Source organism: Protopterus annectens, chromosome 12.part0, assembly GCF_019279795.1.
Source record: "Protopterus annectens isolate FY-2018-M chromosome 12.part0, PAN1.0, whole genome shotgun sequence".
NCBI lineage: Eukaryota > Metazoa > Chordata > Ceratodontiformes > Protopteridae > Protopterus > Protopterus annectens.
The window spans coordinates 570,143,101-570,162,999 of record NC_056746.1 but is presented as its reverse complement, the minus strand read 5'-3'; the positions used below and the strand labels follow the sequence as shown (position 1 = coordinate 570,162,999).

Here is a 19,899-nt window from a genome sequence, read left to right as displayed (position 1 = left end):
TAAATAATCTTTAAATGAAGTAAATTCTTCAAGGGAACCATCCCATACAATTAAAATATCGTCAACAAAACGTCTATATACTAATATCTTAGAAAATAATTTATGCTGGAACACATATTCTGTTTCCCAATGATGCATAAATAAATTGGCATATGTGTTTGCACAGGGGGTACCCATAGCCACTCCTGATGTCTGTAGGTATAGGTTCCCCCTGAATGCAAACACATTGTTGCCAAGAACTAATTCTAATAAATGGCAGATCAAGATTGCCTTGTTCCTATCTATAGTAGGGGCATGTTGCAACACTTCTCTCACTGCTTGAATTCCATCATCATTGGGAATTGAAGTGAAAAGACTTTGCACATCCATTGTAATTAACAAATGTTTATCTTTGATAAACCTAAAATCAAGTGATTGTAAGTAGTCCAAGAGTTGGTATGTATCTTTAAGGATTGTAGGAATAGCTTCAACTAAAGGCCTCAAAGTATTCTCTAAATATATAGATATGCTTTCAGTAATCCATTTGGCTCCAGATACAATTGGACGCATGGGTGGTGGCATAATACCCTTATGTATCTTGGGTAACCCTTTAATAATAGGGACTACTGGTGTATCATTAGAGAAAAATTCATACAGACTCTTAGAAATCTGAAAACACATAAGTAAATCATAAAGATCATCCTTAATAGTTTTAATTATATTATCTAATTTTGTTTGACTAATTAATAAATATATATTGTCATCATTTAGCATATCTTGCATTAAAGCATCATATTCCATAGTGTCAAACAGTGCTATACCCCCCCTTTATCTACTGGTCTAAAAGTTAAAGTAAAGTCATTGCTAAGACTATGTAATGAATTCATACTATCACGTGACATGTTAAAAAATGCACATTTCTTTTTCTTACTATAAAAATAGTGATAAAATTCTGATTCACAAAGCTTAACAAATAACTCAACATGATGTGGCATGGGTGGCACAAATGAACTTTTCTTTTTATAAACAGGAAAGTTTACTTCTTTGTCCTTTGCTGGTTTTAAGTCTTTTGAAAAATACAGTTTCAATGCTATAGAGCGAGCAAATAAACGTAAGTCAATCAAGACATCCGATAATTTGCTCCCTTGCGATGGTACGAAAGACAAACCTCTGTTTAATAAATTGATATCATTATTATTTAACTCATACCTAGACATATTAAAATAAAGCGGTTCTACTGCTTCTGTCTTCTTCGTTGGTATGTACTTGCTTCGCCCGAATATGTCCTTTTTCTGGTTTTCCAGCTGTTCTGTCTTTCTCGCGTAAACGACTGTTTCCTGATCGGTAAGGGTAAAAAAAGCTGCATTATCTTGTGGCTGATGTTTGCTTATAGCTCCTGAAGACCTTTGTAAAGGTTTAGCAGCTTTATTCGCCTCTTGATTTGGGAGCGGAGTGGAAATAAGGGAAGTACTAGTAGTTAAAACAAATGTCTCTGGAGGTGTAGTAAAAGTTTCAGGTGAAGCGTCATTCTGAATAGCTGATGACGAATCCAGTATAGTTGGACCAATAGGAACTGACGCTACCAGTGTATTGTCTAGTGGCGCTACACTTTGAGTGTAGTTTTCTCTTCGTTGGTGGCTCTCTGATCTCCTGGGCCAAACAAAGACCCTCCTGTTGAGAAGTCTCTGAAGTCACGCTGGAGTTTCTTAAATTTAGTTTGTTGGAGTTTCGTGGCATAAGCATTCACTTGACAATATACACTTTCTAGCCTTCTAAGACAAAATTCTTCCGAAAAATTGTCTCTTATTTCAGTGTTTAAGTCAGTAACTTTAGACAACAACTCTTTTTCTAAAGGATTAAAATAATCAATTAATAATTGTATGTATTTGTAACTAGCTTCGATGTTTATGTCTTGCCACTTTTTAAGTAGTATTGGATGAGTATCACCGTAGGAAGGCATACAAAGGATACGCATTCCTCGTGGTATGAGTTTATAATGAAGGCACGCTTCCAAATGTTTGCGTTGCCATATCATCCGTTGTAGCTTATATAAGTCATTTTCCAATGTCTTTACTTTAAAATTGAAATGTTCTAGGTTGTCAATTTTAACATCAGTGAAGGTCGGGACTGGAATGTTCAAATCCAGAGCCAATAAAGGATTAGACTTACTAGTAGTAATGGCAGTCCATTGTTCTTCATTAGACAATTTCCTCGGTTCTGGGTTATAATCCAGTTCGACATCTGAGTTCGCCATAACGTGTGCTGTAGAGATCCCAAAAAGTGAAACAAGGCAGCAACGACTATATAAAAAACAAACGAACCTCGACAGCTAAAGAGCCTTAGGTTAAATAAAGCAATAACCAGTGCAGAACATAAACTTCAGACTCTCCACGTTTTAAAATAAATGCAAAACGATTTATTAGAAGATAAAGTGAGCGCTTTCGCGTATCTCCAGATACGCTTCTTCAGACAATATATAACTTAATGAAACTAAAACTTATATAGCAAGAGATAATTCATTATTCAATCAATTAATTAATCAATTATACAATTATGTATTTAACTTCATTTAAATTAAAGAAATACTAAAACACAAAATAAAAACACATTCAAAAAAGGGGTATTAGCACTGTGATAAACTTGCTTCATAGTCTGCTGTAATGATGTGCAATTAATGTTCATATTCACTAAATAAATTTCAAATAAACAAGCAGTAACATACAAAATAGACAACAAACATTCAAAATAAACTGCACTTAATGTAGTTTAACTTGTGTGCAGCATACTAAGGATGATCAAATTATGTTAAAACCTGAAATGTAAAACGTAAACAATGTATTATTCTAGTATAATTATTGTAAAGCCTTAGGTAATAAATGCAAAGTGCAAAATATAAAACTGTGTCCTTATATTTTCATTAACAGTTTTAAAAATTAAATACAATAAATATCATAAATAAAATTCTAATATTTATATATATATAGTGACAAATGTAAATATAAAAAACTTTTATTTAAAAACCTCAGCTATAATAAAGCATGAGTCACAAAATATTTTTTAATTTTGTTTGTAAATTCATAAGTATCAAAAAATATCAAAAATGTATATATAGATCAGCATTATAATGATATATAAATAATTTATTAATAAATATAAATATTAAATATTAAATAGATATATAAAATTTTAAACCTGTATAAAATGTTGTTTCTAATGAATTATTAAGAACCAAATAATCTAATATTATAAAAAATAAGCATAAGATAACTATCTACGTGTGTTAAGAAAATGTGTGTTAAATCCTTACATTCAGATACTTCTAGTATTACATTGCAGCCTCAGTATTTTTTTATTGTTACTTTATCAAAGTAAATGACTTTACATTTTTTGTGCTGAAATGTAGCAGGTTAGACCTATGTCAGTTGCAAGTATAATACGGTCATAAAACACGATCAAATTACCAAGTGTGGATCTGCCATTAAAAAGTCATATTGCTGGAGAGTCAATGCTTGCATTTGGTATTGGGATTTTGTATTAAATCTATTACACTTAGATAAAACAAGCACGAAATAGTTCAATGCGTGTAGTGCCACAATAAAGGCAATTCAAAATTAGCGCTTATAATCCCAAAAAAAAAAAAAAACACACGTGAGAATGTTATAGAAAGCAGAAATATTTAAAGTTGAAGTAAATAAATAATGAAAAAGATATATATATGAAGCCAAAGTGGATCCAGTGGATTCCAAGATGTGATAAATGAACAAAACACTCATTCTGGGCCCAATAGTAATGCAGAATGTAAAATATATACATTTAGTAGACCCAAACAAAAAGAAGAGTCTACACAAATGTATTTAACAAGGCTAAAGACACTAACTAACCAAGACAGACCAGGAAGAAATTAATCTGATCATATTTTGTAATTCTTTTTTTTGCAATATAGAAAAGAAGTGCAGATAATACATTTGATGAACAAAAATATACACTTCATGAGTCATGAGAAGTACAAAGTTGCTAAAAAACTAAGAACTCCAATATGAAGAGGGCAAAGCTTTCGGGTAAAAACCCTTCATCAGTGCTGATGCATCTCAAAAACATCATAATAAATTAAATAAATTCAAATCAAACACATGACAACAGTCAGCCAATAAAATACCTTTAACAATTAAATCATCAATTAAAACATATACTTAAAAGATACTAAAGTATGTGTGTGTGTGTGTGTGTGTGTGTATATATATATATATATATATATATATATATATATATATATATATATATATATATACACACATGCGAGAATTTAATCATAACCTAGCAAACGTACAATGGGAAATCATTATTAACAGCCATGAGGGTCACCTCAATTATTTAATGCTACAAAATATACTAATAAATGCTATGTAATCAACTGCTGAAGAAAATGTGATTAAACTTAAAAAATCCCTAAATGGTGTGGTAGGAAGTTGATAAAGCTGTATAATTAAATTAAAAGTTTTTTTTTTCAGTACAAAAATATCTTAGTACCACTAATAAATCTAAACTTAACAAAGTTAAAGAGGAATTACAGAAAAATAAATAAATATGTTAAAGTACAATATGAAAAAATGGCAATGTATATTGAAACAAGAAAGCATCCCATTATGTAAGTTAAACTCAGAGATCAGACTAAAATGATCCAAGAGCAATTGCCAATGAATTTAATAAATATTTCGCCAACATCTTCAAAGTATGTTCTACAAACACAGATGTTTTGAATAATATTATACCAAATGGTGCACAAGTTCTTGTTAACAGTACTGAAACTGTTATTAAATCATTACCGAAAAAATACATGTTTGGGCCCAGACAAATTACCTGTGATGTTACTGAATAATGTTAAATCTGAATTATGTCTATTACTGCATATCATTTTCAATAAATGACTTCATGCTAGTTTTGTTCAGACAATATGGAAACATGCTTCTGTAACACCACTTCATAAAAAAGGTACTTTGTCACAGGTTAGTAACTACGGACCCATTTGTTATATGTCCCTCTTGGGGAAATGTTATGAAAGAAGTGTAATAGATTTACAAAGAATAAAAACACGGACTAAACCGCAAACTGAGATAAAACAAGCACGAAATAGCTCGATGCGTGTAGTGCCACAATAAAGGCAATTCAAAATTAGCGCTTTCTTCCACTTTATTTTAACACGTGAACTTCTTCAGAAAAAGACAAGTGCCCTCCCAAACTCTTGTCTTTTAAATAAATTGTACAGGAAATGATGTCAAAACACTTCCATATGAATGATTATTATGTTAAATCACTTTTAAATATCTTAAAAATTAATATCATACAATGAATTATCATAATGTTAATATACATAAATATAAAAATAAATGTATAAAAAAAGGTATGTATAAAAACTATACCTTACATACATATGTTTATAAATCATATGATGATGTCAAATTCTATAACTTACTACACTAGATCTATGTAACAATATATTTGTATTCAATAACTAAAAAACTAAAAAATCATAGAAAAAATGTATGATTTAAATAAAACAATTCATTTGAAGTATCAAAATATCAGTGGAAAATGTAAATTTATAATATAATATTATGTTGGTTGAAAAATCATTTTCAACCTATCCAATTTCACTATCCAGACATCTTACACACTACCTAATATATGAATCATAAATAATTCTAAAAACCTGAAACTAGCAACCAATACGTCAGATAATTAAACATAACAAATATATCTAAGGAAGAAACTATTCTAGTGGAACATCTAATAAATCATAACATGGAAAATTGTGAACACAAATATATTGTGTCCACCAAAAAGCCATATTGACTCAAATTATGTACATGTGAGAATCATTTGTATATCAAAAAACATTTTATGTTGATAACTTCATTGAGACCTGGTAATTGGTCAGCCCCCAATAATAATTGCCAAAGGGCTTCCTTCTGTTCCAGTCTGTTGTTAACATCTCCCACAAATATGCCTTTATCTATATAATCTAGGATGAAAACTTCAAACTTTTTAAATTCTCTGCATGTTAACGCATGTCTTGCTAGAGCATTATTTTTGTCCTTATTCTTTATTGCCAGGACATGTTCGTATATCCTGCGTTTCAAAACTCTAACAGTTTTGCCTACGTAATAGCATTCGCAGGTCACACAGGAAGCTAGATATACGACATGATCACTATGACAATTAAAATACTTTCGTGCCCAAAAAGTTCTATTTATATGCTTTAAAGTGACAAAAGACGTGTTACTTATAAATCTACATTGTCTGCAATTATTACAGGCAAACGTACCCTTTTTAGTAGTGACCTCTCTGGCCTTGACTTGTGATGACAAATCTACTTTTTCCAAAATCTGTTTAATATTGTTAACTGCTTTATAAGTGAATTTTGGTCTCATTCCCAAACAGCCTACTAGATCTTTGTTTCCCAGAATTATTCTCCAGTTTTTCTCTATAATGTTTTTAATCTCCCATAGTTCATTCACTATAGGGAGTGGAAACGCTATATAAAACATGTTCAAATCCTGTTCATTTTTATTTAGAATCTGACTTTCTTGTTGTAAAATTCTTGGCGTTTCTATTAATATATCAGTAGCTAACAAAATTGGTTTTGCTACACCCTCCCTTAGTTTTGTTACTTCCTTCTCCAACTTTTTTACCCAGTTGATGTTATAACCCCTCACAACAAACATCTTCCTCAGGACAACTAATTAATCTCGGTAGACGTTGTCCTCCGTGGTCAATCTACTTAGCCTTATCATCTACCCCTTCACAACACTCTTTTTCATGTGTTGGGGATGAAGGCTATCTTTATGTAAGTATTGGTTTGTAAAACATGATTTCCTATAAATCTTACTTGAAATCATACCATTAGTATGGTTTATATATAGGTGCAGATCTAAAAAATTGATTTCTCTACCAAAATTCCCCAATTTGAAGTATAGGAAATTCGTAGTGTTGTTCAAGTCAGAAATCATTTCGTTAAACTCATGTTTCTCACCTTTCCATAGGAAGAACAAATCATCTATGTACCTGACATACATTTGAACCTTCTCAAAACTAGGATGACTTTTCAAGAACCTCTGTTCCCAATTTGCCATTACTATATTGGCAAAGGCCGGGGCTACTCTAGCCCCCATCGCTACTCCTGATGTTTGTTTGTAAAACACATTGTTAAACTTGAAAAAGTTATTGTCAAGTACAATTTCCATGAGAGAACATAAAGTATTAACTTTCTCTCCACCCATCTCTGTATTATGTACTAAATAATCTCTCATGTACTCTATCCCTTCCACCTGATCAATAGAAGTATATAAACTTCTAACATCCAAAGTTGCAAAGTTCACTTTTTCATGTACTGTTTGAACTTTGCCTAAGATTTCCAAAAGTTGTCAGGAGTCCCTGAGGAAATATTCAGCTTTTTGTGCTACAGGGTTTAAAATGCTATCAAGCCAAATAGAAATATTTTCAGTTTTAGAATTTTTGGCCGATACTATTGGCCTAAAAGTTAAATCTTCTAAGCCATATTGTAATTTGGGTATACCGAAGAAATGAGCCATTTTTGGGTGTTCTACAAGAAGAAAATCATAATCATTCTTCTCAATTTCACCCTGACAGAACATATCAAACAGAAGAACATCAATTTTCCTAAAACTGATTTTCACAAATTCTGTAGTAACTTTACAGTAGTTGTCAGTGTCTTTTAACATATCTATTATTCAATCAACCAACAACCTACTAACTTCCACCCTTATAAATCATATGATGATGTCAAATTCTATAACTTACTACACTAGATCTATGTAACAATATATTTGTATTCAATAACTAAAAAACTAAAAAACAATTCCACACAACAGAAAGGGAAAATGAAAGGCAAAAACAAAAGGAGGTGGTGATTCCATCTACTGGAGACAATGACTATACATTGAATGTAATCAATTTAAGTGATATGTTTTTGTCTGATGATTTGCATAGTGTACTAACCAAAGGTTTTACCTTTATTCCATCTAATAGGGTGGAAGTTAGTAGGTTGTTGGTTGATTTTAGGTTATTTTTACGTAAACTAAATTTGAAATACATTTTGAAAGATATCACTGACAAAAGTACACTCAAGAGAAAGCTACCTACTAGGCCCAGTACATTCAATCCCCCCTTAATTAACACACTGCAAGTTTTTCAGAGTTTGTGTGAAAAAGAATTCAAAGAAATTCCGGACTTTAGTGAATTCAATAATTTAAGCGTAACTGAAAGCAACGCACTTAAAGAGTTATCACACAACCCTGAAGTTAGAATAATGAAAGCAGATAAAGGGGGAAAGATTATTGTCATGAACACTAATGATTATAATAGAGGAATAATAGATATGTTAAAAGACACTGTCAAGTACTGTAAAGTTACTACAGAATTTGTGAAAATCAGTTTTAGGAAAATTGATGTTCTTCTGTTTGATATGTTCTGTCAGGGTGAAATTGAGAAGAATGATTATGATTTTCTTCTTGTAGAACACCCAAAAATGGCTCATTTCTTCGGTATACCCAAATTACAATATGGCTTAGAAGATTTAACTTTTAGGCCAATAGTATCGGCCAAAAATTCTAAAACTGAAAATATTTCTATTTGGCTTGATAGCATTTTAAACCCTGTAGCACAAAAAGCTGAATATTTCCTCAGGGACTCCTGGCAACTTTTGGAAATCTTAGGCAAAGTTCAAACAGTACATGAAGAAGTGAACTTTGCAACTTTGGATGTTAGAAGTTTATATACTTCTATTGATCAGGTGGAAGGGATAGAGCACATGAGAGATTATTTAGTACATAATACAGAGATGGGTGGAGAGAAAGTTAATACTTTATGTTCTCTCATGGAAATTGTACTTGACAATAACTTTTTCAAGTTTAACAATGTGTTTTACAAACAAACATCAGGAGTAGCAATGGGGGCTAGAGTAGCCCCGGCCTTTGCCAATATAGTAATGGCAAATTGGGAACAGAGGTTCTTGAAAAGTCATCCTAGTTTTGAGAAGGTTCAAATGTATGTCAGGTACATAGATGATTTGTTCTTCCTATGGAAAGGTGAGAAACATGAGTTTAACGAAATGATTTCTGACTTGAACAACACTACGAATTTCCTATATTTCAAATTGGGGAATTTTGGTAGAGAAATCAATTTTTTAGATCTGCACCTATATATAAACCATACTAATGGTATGATTTCAAGTAAGATTTATAGGAAATCATGTTTTACAAACCAATACTTACATAAAGATAGCCTTCATCCCCAACACATGAAAAAGAGTGTTGTGAAGGGGCAGATGATAAGGCTAAGTAGATTGACCACGGAGGACAATGTCTACCGAGATGAATTAGTTGTCCTGAGGAAGATGTTTGTTGTGAGGGGTTATAACATCAACTGGGTAAAAAAGTTGGAGAAGGAAGTAACAAAACTAAGGGAGGGTGTAGCAAAACCAATTTTGTTAGCTACTGATATATTAATAGAAACGCCAAGAATTTTACAACAAGAAAGTCAGATTCTAAATAAAAATGAACAGGATTTGAACATGTTTTATATAGCGTTTCCACTCCCTATAGTGAATGAACTATGGGAGATTAAAAACATTATAGAGAAAAACTGGAGAATAATTCTGGGAAACAAAGATCTAGTACGCTGTTTGGGAATGAGACCAAAATTCACTTATAAAGCAGTTAACAATATTAAACAGATTTTGGAAAAAGTAGATTTGTCATCACAAGTCAAGGCCAGAGAGGTCACTACTAAAAAGGGTACGTTTGCCTGTAATAATTGCAGACAATGTAGATTTATAAGTAACACGTCTTTTGTCACTTTAAAGCATATAAACAGAACTTTTTGGGCATGAAAGTATCTTAATTGTCATAGTGATCATGTCGTATATCTAGCTTCCTGTGTGACCTGCGAATGCTATTACGTAGGCAAAACTGTTTTGAAACGCAGGATATACGAACATGTCCTGGCAATAAAGAATAAGGACAAAAATAATGCTCTAGCAAGACATGCGTTAACATGCAGAGAATTTAAAAAGTTTGAATTTTTCATCCTAGATTATATAGATAAAGGCATATTTGTGGGAGATGTTAACAACAGATTGGAACAGAAGGAAGCCCTTTGGCAATTATTATTGGGGGCTGACCAATTACCAGGTCTCAATGAAGTTATCAACATAAAATGTTTTTTGATATACAAATGATTCTCACATGTACATAATTTGAGTCAATATGGCTTTTTGGTGGACACAATATATTTGTGTTCACAATTTTCCATGTTATGATTTATTAGATGTTCCACTAGAATAGTTTCTTCCTTAGATATATTTGTTATGTTTAATTATCTGACGTATTGGTTGCTAGTTTCAGGTTTATAGAATTATTTATGATTCATATATTAGGTAGTGTGTAAGATGTCTGGATAGTGAAATTGGATAGGTTGAAAATGATTTTTCAACCAACATAATATTATATTATAAATTTACATTTTCCACTGATATTTTGATACTTCAAATGAATTGTTTTATTTAAATCATACATTTTTTCTATGATTTTTTAGTTTTTTAGTTATTGAATACAAATATATTGTTACATAGATCTAGTGTAGTAAGTTATAGAATTTGACATCATCATATGATTTATAAACATATGTATGTAAGGTATAGTTTTTATACATACCTTTTTTATACATTTATTTTTATATTTATGTATATTAACATTATGATAATTCATTGTATGATATTAATTTTTAAGATATTTAAAAGTGATTTAACATAATAATCATTCATATGGAAGTGTTTTGACATCATTTCCTGTACAATTTATTTAAAAGACAAGAGTTTGGGAGGGCACTTGTCTTTTTCTGAAGAAGTTCACGTGTTAAAATAAAGTGGAAGAAAGCGCTAATTTTGAATTGCCTTTATTGTGGCACTACGCATCGAGCTATTTCGTGCTTGTTTTATCTCAGTTTGCGGTTTAGTCCGTGTTTTTATTCTTTGTAAATCTATTACACTTCTTTCATAACATTTCCCCAAGAGGGACATATAACAAATGGGTCCGTAGTTACTAACCTGTGACAAAGTACCTTTTTTATGAAGTGGTGTTACAGAAGCATGTTTCCATATTGTCTGAACAAAACTAGCATGAAGTCATTTATTGAAAATGATATGAAGTAATAGACATAATTCAGATTTAACATTATTCAGTAACATCACAGGTAATTTGTCTGGGCCCAAACATGTGTTTTTTCGGTAATGATTTAATAACAGTTTCAGTACTGTTAACAAGAACGTGTGCACCATTTGGTATAATATTATTCAAAACATCTGTGTTTGTAGAACATACTTTGAAGATGTTGGTGAAATATTTATTAAATTCATTGGCAATTGCTCTTGGATCATTTTAGTCTGATCTCTGAGTTTAACTGATATAATGGGATGCTTTCTTGTTTCAATATACATTGCCATTTTTTCATGTTGTACTTTAACATATTTATTTATTTTTCTGTAATTCCTCTTTAACTTTGTTAAGTTTAAATTTATTAGTGGTACTAAGATATTTTTGTACTGAAAAAAAAAAAAAACTTTTCATTTAATTGTACAGCTTTATCAACTTCCTACCCCACCATTTAGGGATTTTTTAAGTTTAATCACATTTTCTTCAGCAGTTGATTACATAGCATCTATTAATATATTTTGTAGCATTAAATAATTGAGGTGACCCTCATGGCTGTTAATAATGATTTCCCATTGTATGTTTGCTAGGTTATGATTAAATTCTCGCATGTATATATATATATATATATATATATATATATATATATATATATATATATATATATATATATACACACACACACACACACACACACACACACACACACACACACACACACACACACACACACACATACTTTAGTATCTTTTAAGTATATGTTTTAATTGATGATTTAATTGTTAAAGGTATTTTATTGGCTGACTGTTGTCATGTGTTTGATTTGAATTTATTTAATTTATTATGATGTTTTTGAGATGCATCAGCACTGAGGAAGGGTTTTTACCCGAAAGCTTTGCCCTCTTCATATTGGAGTTCTTAGTTTTTTAGCAACTTTGTACTTCTCATGACTCATGAAGTGTATATTTCTGTTCATCAAATGTATTATCTGCACTTCTAGCATTGCAAAAAAAGAATTACAAAATATGATCAGATTAATTTCTTCCTGGTCTGTCTTGGTTAGTTAGTGTCTTTAGCCTTGTTAAATACATTTGTGTAGACTCTTCTTTTTGTTTGGGTCTACTAAATGTATATATTTTACATTCTGCATTACTATTGGGCCCAGAATGAGTGTTTTGTTCATTTATCACATCTTGGAATCCACTGGATCCACTTTGGCTTCATATATATATATCTTTTTCATTATTTATTTACTTCAACTTTAAATATTTCTGCTTTCTATAACATTCTCACGTGTGGTTTTTTTTTTGGGATTATTGAGCTCCAGCTGCTTGAATTCCATTAACTCTCAGCCAGGGGCTCATGTGGCTGCTTCCTCATCCTCCAACCTGGACAAGCAACTGCTCAAACTCAAACATGAGCTCAGGAATGCAGCTGCCACAATGGTCAGATGCCATCAAGGTCTCATTGTGGAACTGGTAAGTGGTGAAGGGAAATGGGGAAGGGGACTTTAGGTTTAGTTAGGGAAGGAAATTTTAGGTTTACAGTATCAAACAGATGGGCTTGATTTTTTTTGTACTGATGTAACAAAAATATACATGCGGGAACAGTTTCAAGTTAATGGAAATCACCTTATTTAAAGCACAGTACAAATTTAGGCTTCCCAGCATCTCTTTAAGAAACCAGCAATAACTGGCTGCTATAAAATGCATTGTGTACAATACAGCTTGGATAGGCTGGGTGAAAGAATAATGAGGGCAGGAGTTGTGCATGTTAATAGTGAGGTACCTCAGGTGCCTGTTGGGGTTCTCTTCTCTTTGACTTCATTTTTAAATGTGGCAGTATTTTGACAGGAGTTTGGTTTCTGAAAATTTGAGACAACTGCAAGCTTAGAAGGACAGGTCACAGTTCAGAATTTTCTTTCCTAGGTGCTGTTCCCCAATACCAGACGACCATCTGACCTTGAACATTCTCTATTTCACTGCATATTTTACATTGTTTCACACCAGACACCATCACCCATGAAGCCACAGGAGGTGCATTTTTTTTTGTGAACTCTAGATCTATGTGTGTGGGAAACCGACATGTGCAAAAGTCCACAATGCCACCCCATTGAGCCATGTATGCTTCCACTTCTCTGCATAGGTCAAACTGTGGTCACAGCATGACTGTGCAACTTAGTGCTCATGTAAATTTCAGCCCATATTGCCACATGTGTAACACCAGATCTACTTCATATTATCGACTTACCATTTTGTTGACTTTCATATCAGCTAGACCATATTGTCAAAAGTTTAAAACCACAAACTCCCAAAACGTCGTATTTTCTCTTCTGGAAATTAACCACTTCACCACATGCAATGAAAATAGAAGCATAAGCAAATTAAACCCTCAGAAGTGGAGGGGCACACCCCACCCCAACTAAACATATCAACTCTGAGATTGCACTACAGTGGAGAAAAGGGCAAAGCTCACCATTGTGTCCAGGTTGTTACTTTCCCTGAAGGAACTATGACATTCCAGGAGTTTGTGGTTTTAAACTTTTGACAATGTGATCTCACAGATATGAATGTTGACAAAATGGTAAGTTGATGATATGAAGTAGACCCATAACACTCACCTCCGCTTGTTGGTTATATAGTGGGTCAGGCTGCTTCTCTCACCCAGGATGGGTGAGATAACATTGCAGCTCACTCGTATCCATAGGTTCATAGGTTCATAGGTTTATACTAGGCTATCTGCCCTAAGGCATTTATAAGCCTAGCCCAAATTTTTGTGGCTTACGCCACCCCTTATATGAAAAAATACTGTGCCCATTAGTTTGTTGCGCCTCTGTCCAGCAGTGACACAGAGATGATTCCCGGGGTAAACCTCGATCTCCCATCCACAGGTCAAGATTTCTCTTGAACAGAGCCAGCGAGGTGCTCTGCCTCACATGGACCGGGATTTTATTCCACAGCATAGTGAGTCCTGCTTGCTTGTCTAATCTAGAGTGTGAGACATTATTCAATCTGTAGTAATCTGGTCTCACTTGGTACTTTATGACACTGCTACAAGACTGGCATATAGTTCAACATTTTATCAATGACTTGAAGTCATGATGTGAAGAAAAGGGTCTACTTTGATTCACTGAAAAGCAATTTCACTGAATTTCAAAACACTCACACCAAATTGCTAAAACTCATTTTACTGAATGTAAGTACTGTTGGGAAAATAAAATGTGTGTGCCCTTTTCCCCACTGTAGTGCGATCCTGGAGTTAGTATAGATTGTTAGGGGGTGTGTAGAGGGCACAGCCTCCCACCTACTTTGGTTTTACATTGTTAGTTTTCTGTGAAATGTTGTTGTTTGTCTTTTCGGCTTTTCCCTGTGAGGGGTCGCCACAGCGGAACTCCGGTCTGCTAATGATTGGCAGTAGATTTTTTATGGTGCCGAGTTGCCAGCCTGACACCCAACCTTCAGCGAAGGCACGCCCATTCACGCATGTCTTTTTGGAGGCCACTCAACCGTGGGGAGGACATGCAGACTCCACACAGAAGGCACTCCAGCCGAGAATTGAACAGGAGAACCTCTTGCTGTGAGGCAACAACGCTACCACTGTAGCTTTCTGTGAAATGAGATTCATAAATATAAAAACTAAATAAGTGGGAGGGCTATGCCCCCACACCCCCCAAGTGTGGGGGGCTCCCCTCCCCCAACTATATATACTAACGCCAGGATCACACAGCAGTAGGGAAAAGGGAATATACATTTTATTTGCCCAACAGTACTTACATTCAGTGAAATGAGTTTTCAGTGATTTGAGCTTTCAATGTTTTTTGAGGGTGAATTGAAATTCAGTGAAATGAGACCCGAAGAAAATGACTTGTTTTTTTAAATTAAAGAAATGTTCTGGGTTACATTTTAGAACTTGAATTCTGATTTTATGCATTTATCCCAAATTAAGTATCTAGCACTGTGGTAGATGGGGTAGGTGAATGTTATCATTAATTATAATCTGTTTTCCATTGTTCAAAGATGTCACAGGGTTGTCCAGGTATATTAAAATTAATTAATACCAGCTCTAGACATGCAAATAATTAGACCTAGTCTTGAATATAGCACAGTATTTTGTTGTTACTAAACTAAATTGATTGTGCACTACTTCACTAAAGAATAAATAAATAAAAAACAGAAGGTCACGATCATGAGGTTAAGACAGCCAGGGTATGCATCTTAGAGATTTAAAAGTGACATTAGCTGGACTATAGGCCCATAGAAGATGGCTTATTTTATATGACACATAATCAGGACACTTGCAGAGGCTGATCTTCATTTTTTGGAATTAGCAATGACAAAGCTCGGGAAATGTTTACATTTCAAATACGTCCACTACATTGGAACAAATTTCCTACAAGTTTGGAAAGCAATATGCCCTTAATGTGTCAAAAACATCATTAGACATTTATATGGGTGACAGGCTAGCATGATCAATTCTGGATGACCAACAGGATGGTAGTATAAAAATTATAATTATGACCCTGTGTCTATCGTGTGTATTTTATGTACATTTTTGTATGACTAATGTTTGCCAAAACCAGATGAGTGCTAGTAATTTCTGCAATGGCTCAAAGACAGACACATTCAGCATGCATAATGTGGTGAAGGAAGAGTATGCCATTGTCCCTGTTTTTGTTCAGTTACTTTAGTCATCAGCAAAGATCACCTTGGCATTGAAGCTGAAATAATGCAGAGTGGATAGAGGGACCATTCAATAATAGATTCTTGTCTTCAAAGATGTAAGTTTCCAATGTACCTGTTATTCATACTCAGTTTACTGATACCTGTGGGATTCTAGAACATATCAGGAGCGACGACTGAGCTACATCAGATACGTCCACAGGAGGTTACAGAAGTTAGGGACTTACTCAGGAACAGGTTTCTGATACCAGTGGCATTCTCATTCATATCAGGAGTGATAGCCAAGTAACATTTGATATATTTGCAGGAGGTTACTGAAGTTTGGAACTCATACTTGGGAGACCCAAGTGCACTATCAGCTTGCATAAGTCCTTACAAAGACGGTGTATTACTTTGTCTATGATAATAGCCTCCTTTCCAAATAGCAAACGTGTAACAGTAAGATTCAGCATATGAAGCAATGTGCTAGCACCTTCTCTAGGAAACTACTTCATTGTGTCATGACTCACTGCACTTCTGGAAAAGTACCACAGTACAACCACGTAACTGAGTTACCATCTCTGAAAAGTACCACAGTACAACCACATAACTGAGTTACCATCTCTGAAAAGTACCACAGTACAACCACATAACTGAGTTACCATCTCTGAAAAGTACCACAGTACAACCACATAACTGAGTTACCATCTCTGTGCTTCTCTATGGATGTAAAATCTGAGTAAGTTATAGACATATTATAGTCCAAAGCACCTGGAAAGGCACCACTGTTGACATCTCTGGAAAACCCTTCACATTAATTGATGATATTCTGTACTTCTGATGAGGGACGAACAGTGATTTTGTGGTAGGTAGTTAAAGGAAATGCACAAAGATACACAGTAAGAAAACAGGCATAAACATCATAAATTAATGAATTCACTGAAACTGAAACTTCTATCAAGGATTGGCCTGCTCTGTCAAGAAATTCATTGCTTCTGAAACTAAAAAAGAAAGAAAGGGTAAACAAGTACATACGAAAGAGTAGGTTCTACATGTAATGGTTCCAGGACTGAATTAGTGAATCATGTGAGGCCCATTCAGTGAAATATTATGTTCGTCATCAGATCAGTTGTTGCAGAAAATGATGAAAGCTAGAGTACCTTTCCCTCCACTGAATTTTAACTTGCAAACAATTCAACATTTCATGTGTCAGTGTTTTATTACATTTTAAGTAACTCAATTAGTTTAACTTATATTTCTAAGTTTTGCAGTTTTTGCTGCCAAATCACTGCATGTTCCCTAGCCCAGTTTTATTGCATTTTGTTATAGCTTGCTTCATCTGCATGCTCACTAATTTGAGGTAACTGCTACGTATAGTACCTGTTTTTTGTCATACTCACTTTTAATCTGAAACAGAAACTTACTTGCATAATGCAGTTTCGTTCACACTTTTCAACCTACACATACTCTTTAAACTGCAATTTTATGCATTTATTCAAAATTGAAAATTGGAAGCTTGGCACCAAGGCATCACTCTTAGCTAACAGAATAAGCAAATGAATATTTAATTTGTGGGAGCACAAGCATTTACTAAGTTCTCAGAAGAAAAGAGAGCATCAGCTAGGGAGAACTATGCAGTGTTTGTGAGAAACATACAGTAGCAACCACTTACAGAGTTCATGTATGTTGTATCAGTAGCATATGCTTCTCCCAATAGTACTGGGGGCTCCGTTGGTTTGATCTCAGCTTCCTTCTTGTCTTTTACTTTATTTTGTGTTGGGATCACTTTCTGGTTCTCAGTTTGCAGTGCCTTCACTACTGCTAGATTGTTCTGTGGTTGGTCATGAACTGTCACCTGAGACTCAGGCTTTTCATTTGCATACCTAGTGTTAAGAAAATGATAGTAATACTGTTAAGGGCACAGGCATGCACACTGTTCAGAAGCTTGTAATTCAAATTTCAGAGATTGCATTTAACTTGCAAAGCATAGTGTCAAGACTCTAACCTGTTTTCACAAATATTCTAGATTTGAATTACAGTTTGGTTGCATTGAAATCTTAGATATAATGGAATAAAATAAATAATACGGTATTACATGGTCAAAACAGATATTCAAGTTGATGAACACACCATGATCATCTTAAAAAAACAAAAAAGAACTCAAATATATCTAAAAGTACATTTACCAGATGCTTTGCATTTCCCTCAGTCCCTTTTATTTTCTTTGTGAGACTGGGATATGTATATTTCACTGGGGGTCCACTTGGTGTTAGCCTAAGGATTATGGAAGACTGAAAGCTGAAGATGAATAAAATATATGTACTGAAAAGGATGCATATGTCTCTTTAGGATTGTATTTCTATGTATGTATGTATTGATGTATGTATGTATGTATGTATGTATGTATGTATGCATGTATGCATCTGGCAGAATATTGAACTCCTGCATTTGCTTCCCTGCAGGACTCATGTTAGCGCTCATTCCTAGATTCATACTCCTGCAAGCCCCATATCAGCATTTGTTCAACACACATACACAAACATTTTATATATATATATATATATATATATATATATATATATATATATATATGTGTGTGTGTGTGTGTGTATATATATATATATATATATATATATATATATATATATGTATATGTATATATATATATATATATATATATATATATATATATATATACACACACACACACACACACACACACACACACACACACACACACACACACACACACACACACACACACACACACACACACATATGTACAAACTACTTCCGGTCAGACTCCAAATACTTCACTTCTTTCCCCTAGTATTAAACCCTGTCTATAACCCCTACACCCTCCATCAAAAATGAAACATCTTATTATTACCACCTCACTCCTACTTCTCTCTTCTCTAATCTCTTATCACTCACACCTTCCTTATTCTCTTTTATGCTCTCCTACCTCCTATACCTTTGACATTCATTTTGCATCTTCCTACTTTCATATCTCCTCAGCCCTTTTCAACCTCTCCACCTCTTCTCTTCACAAATTGTCTATATTGCAAATCCACCCGCCTATCTACAAATCTAAACCCAAATTACACAAACTACACCTATGTACTAATATACTCCCTCTTCCCACTAATAACTTACTCATCATATCTGGGGATGTCCGCCCCAACCCTGGCCCCTCCTCCTCTCCCCTCAGTCAAACACCCCCCCTTATCTTCTACCTCCCTTCCTTCCCCATACACCTCTCATCATACCTAGACTCTTACACTAAACTCATCCATATCCAAGCACCTGGCAATATAATCTCTAAATATTCAAAGCCTAACCAACAAAATCACCAATTTCCATGCCTGGATAATGCATACAAACCCTCACATACTATCCTTATCTGAAATCTGGCTTAAGCCACATATCACTAACAATGAAATTCTCCCACCAGGCTTTAATATCTATCACTCTGATAGAGTCCCCAAAAAAGGGGTGGGGTAGCCATCCTCCACTCTAATAGCTTCAGTCTTTCACCTTTCTCCACACCCATCCCTCACTTTCACCCAGCTGAACTCATCATCCTTAATTGCCACCTTAACCCTCACAAAAAATTAGCTGTTGCCGCCATCTATATCCCTCCTGGAAACAATTCATCCACTTTAGAGAATATCTTATCCTGGTTTTCCCACAATATTCCCTATTAAACCCTTATCTTAGGCAATGTTAACCTAGATTGGTCTAAACCTAAAGTGGACTCTCCACAACTCAGCATCAACCTGCATGGTTTCCATTAACTGATATCTTCCCCCACCCGCCTCCATAAAAACTCATCTTCCAGCTTCATAATTAACTGGATACTCACCAACTCCTCTCACCACTACCACAACGCCACTACCCTACAAGACCAACCTAGCGACCATCTCCCCACCTCATTCCTTAGAAACACCATCCAACCCCCCCCCCCAAATCTCACTGTTACAGAGACTGCCAAAAACTCTCTAAATTCTCTCTCCAGGCTGCCCCTCATCTCCCTG

The 19,899-nt window shown here is 34.1% G+C and overlaps 1 protein-coding gene across 1 annotated transcript in view; it reads right to left on the bottom strand.

The window, feature by feature from the left end:
• The window catches only part of LOC122816715 (alpha-N-acetylgalactosaminide alpha-2,6-sialyltransferase 2-like), a 532,556-nt gene that overhangs the window by 358,797 nt on the left and 153,860 nt on the right, over nt 1-19,899 (bottom strand). The window contains exon 2 of the mRNA XM_044089704.1: nt 17,535-17,745. Coding sequence (XP_043945639.1) covers nt 17,535-17,745 — 211 coding nt within the window. The remainder of the gene's footprint in view (nt 1-17,534; nt 17,746-19,899) is intronic.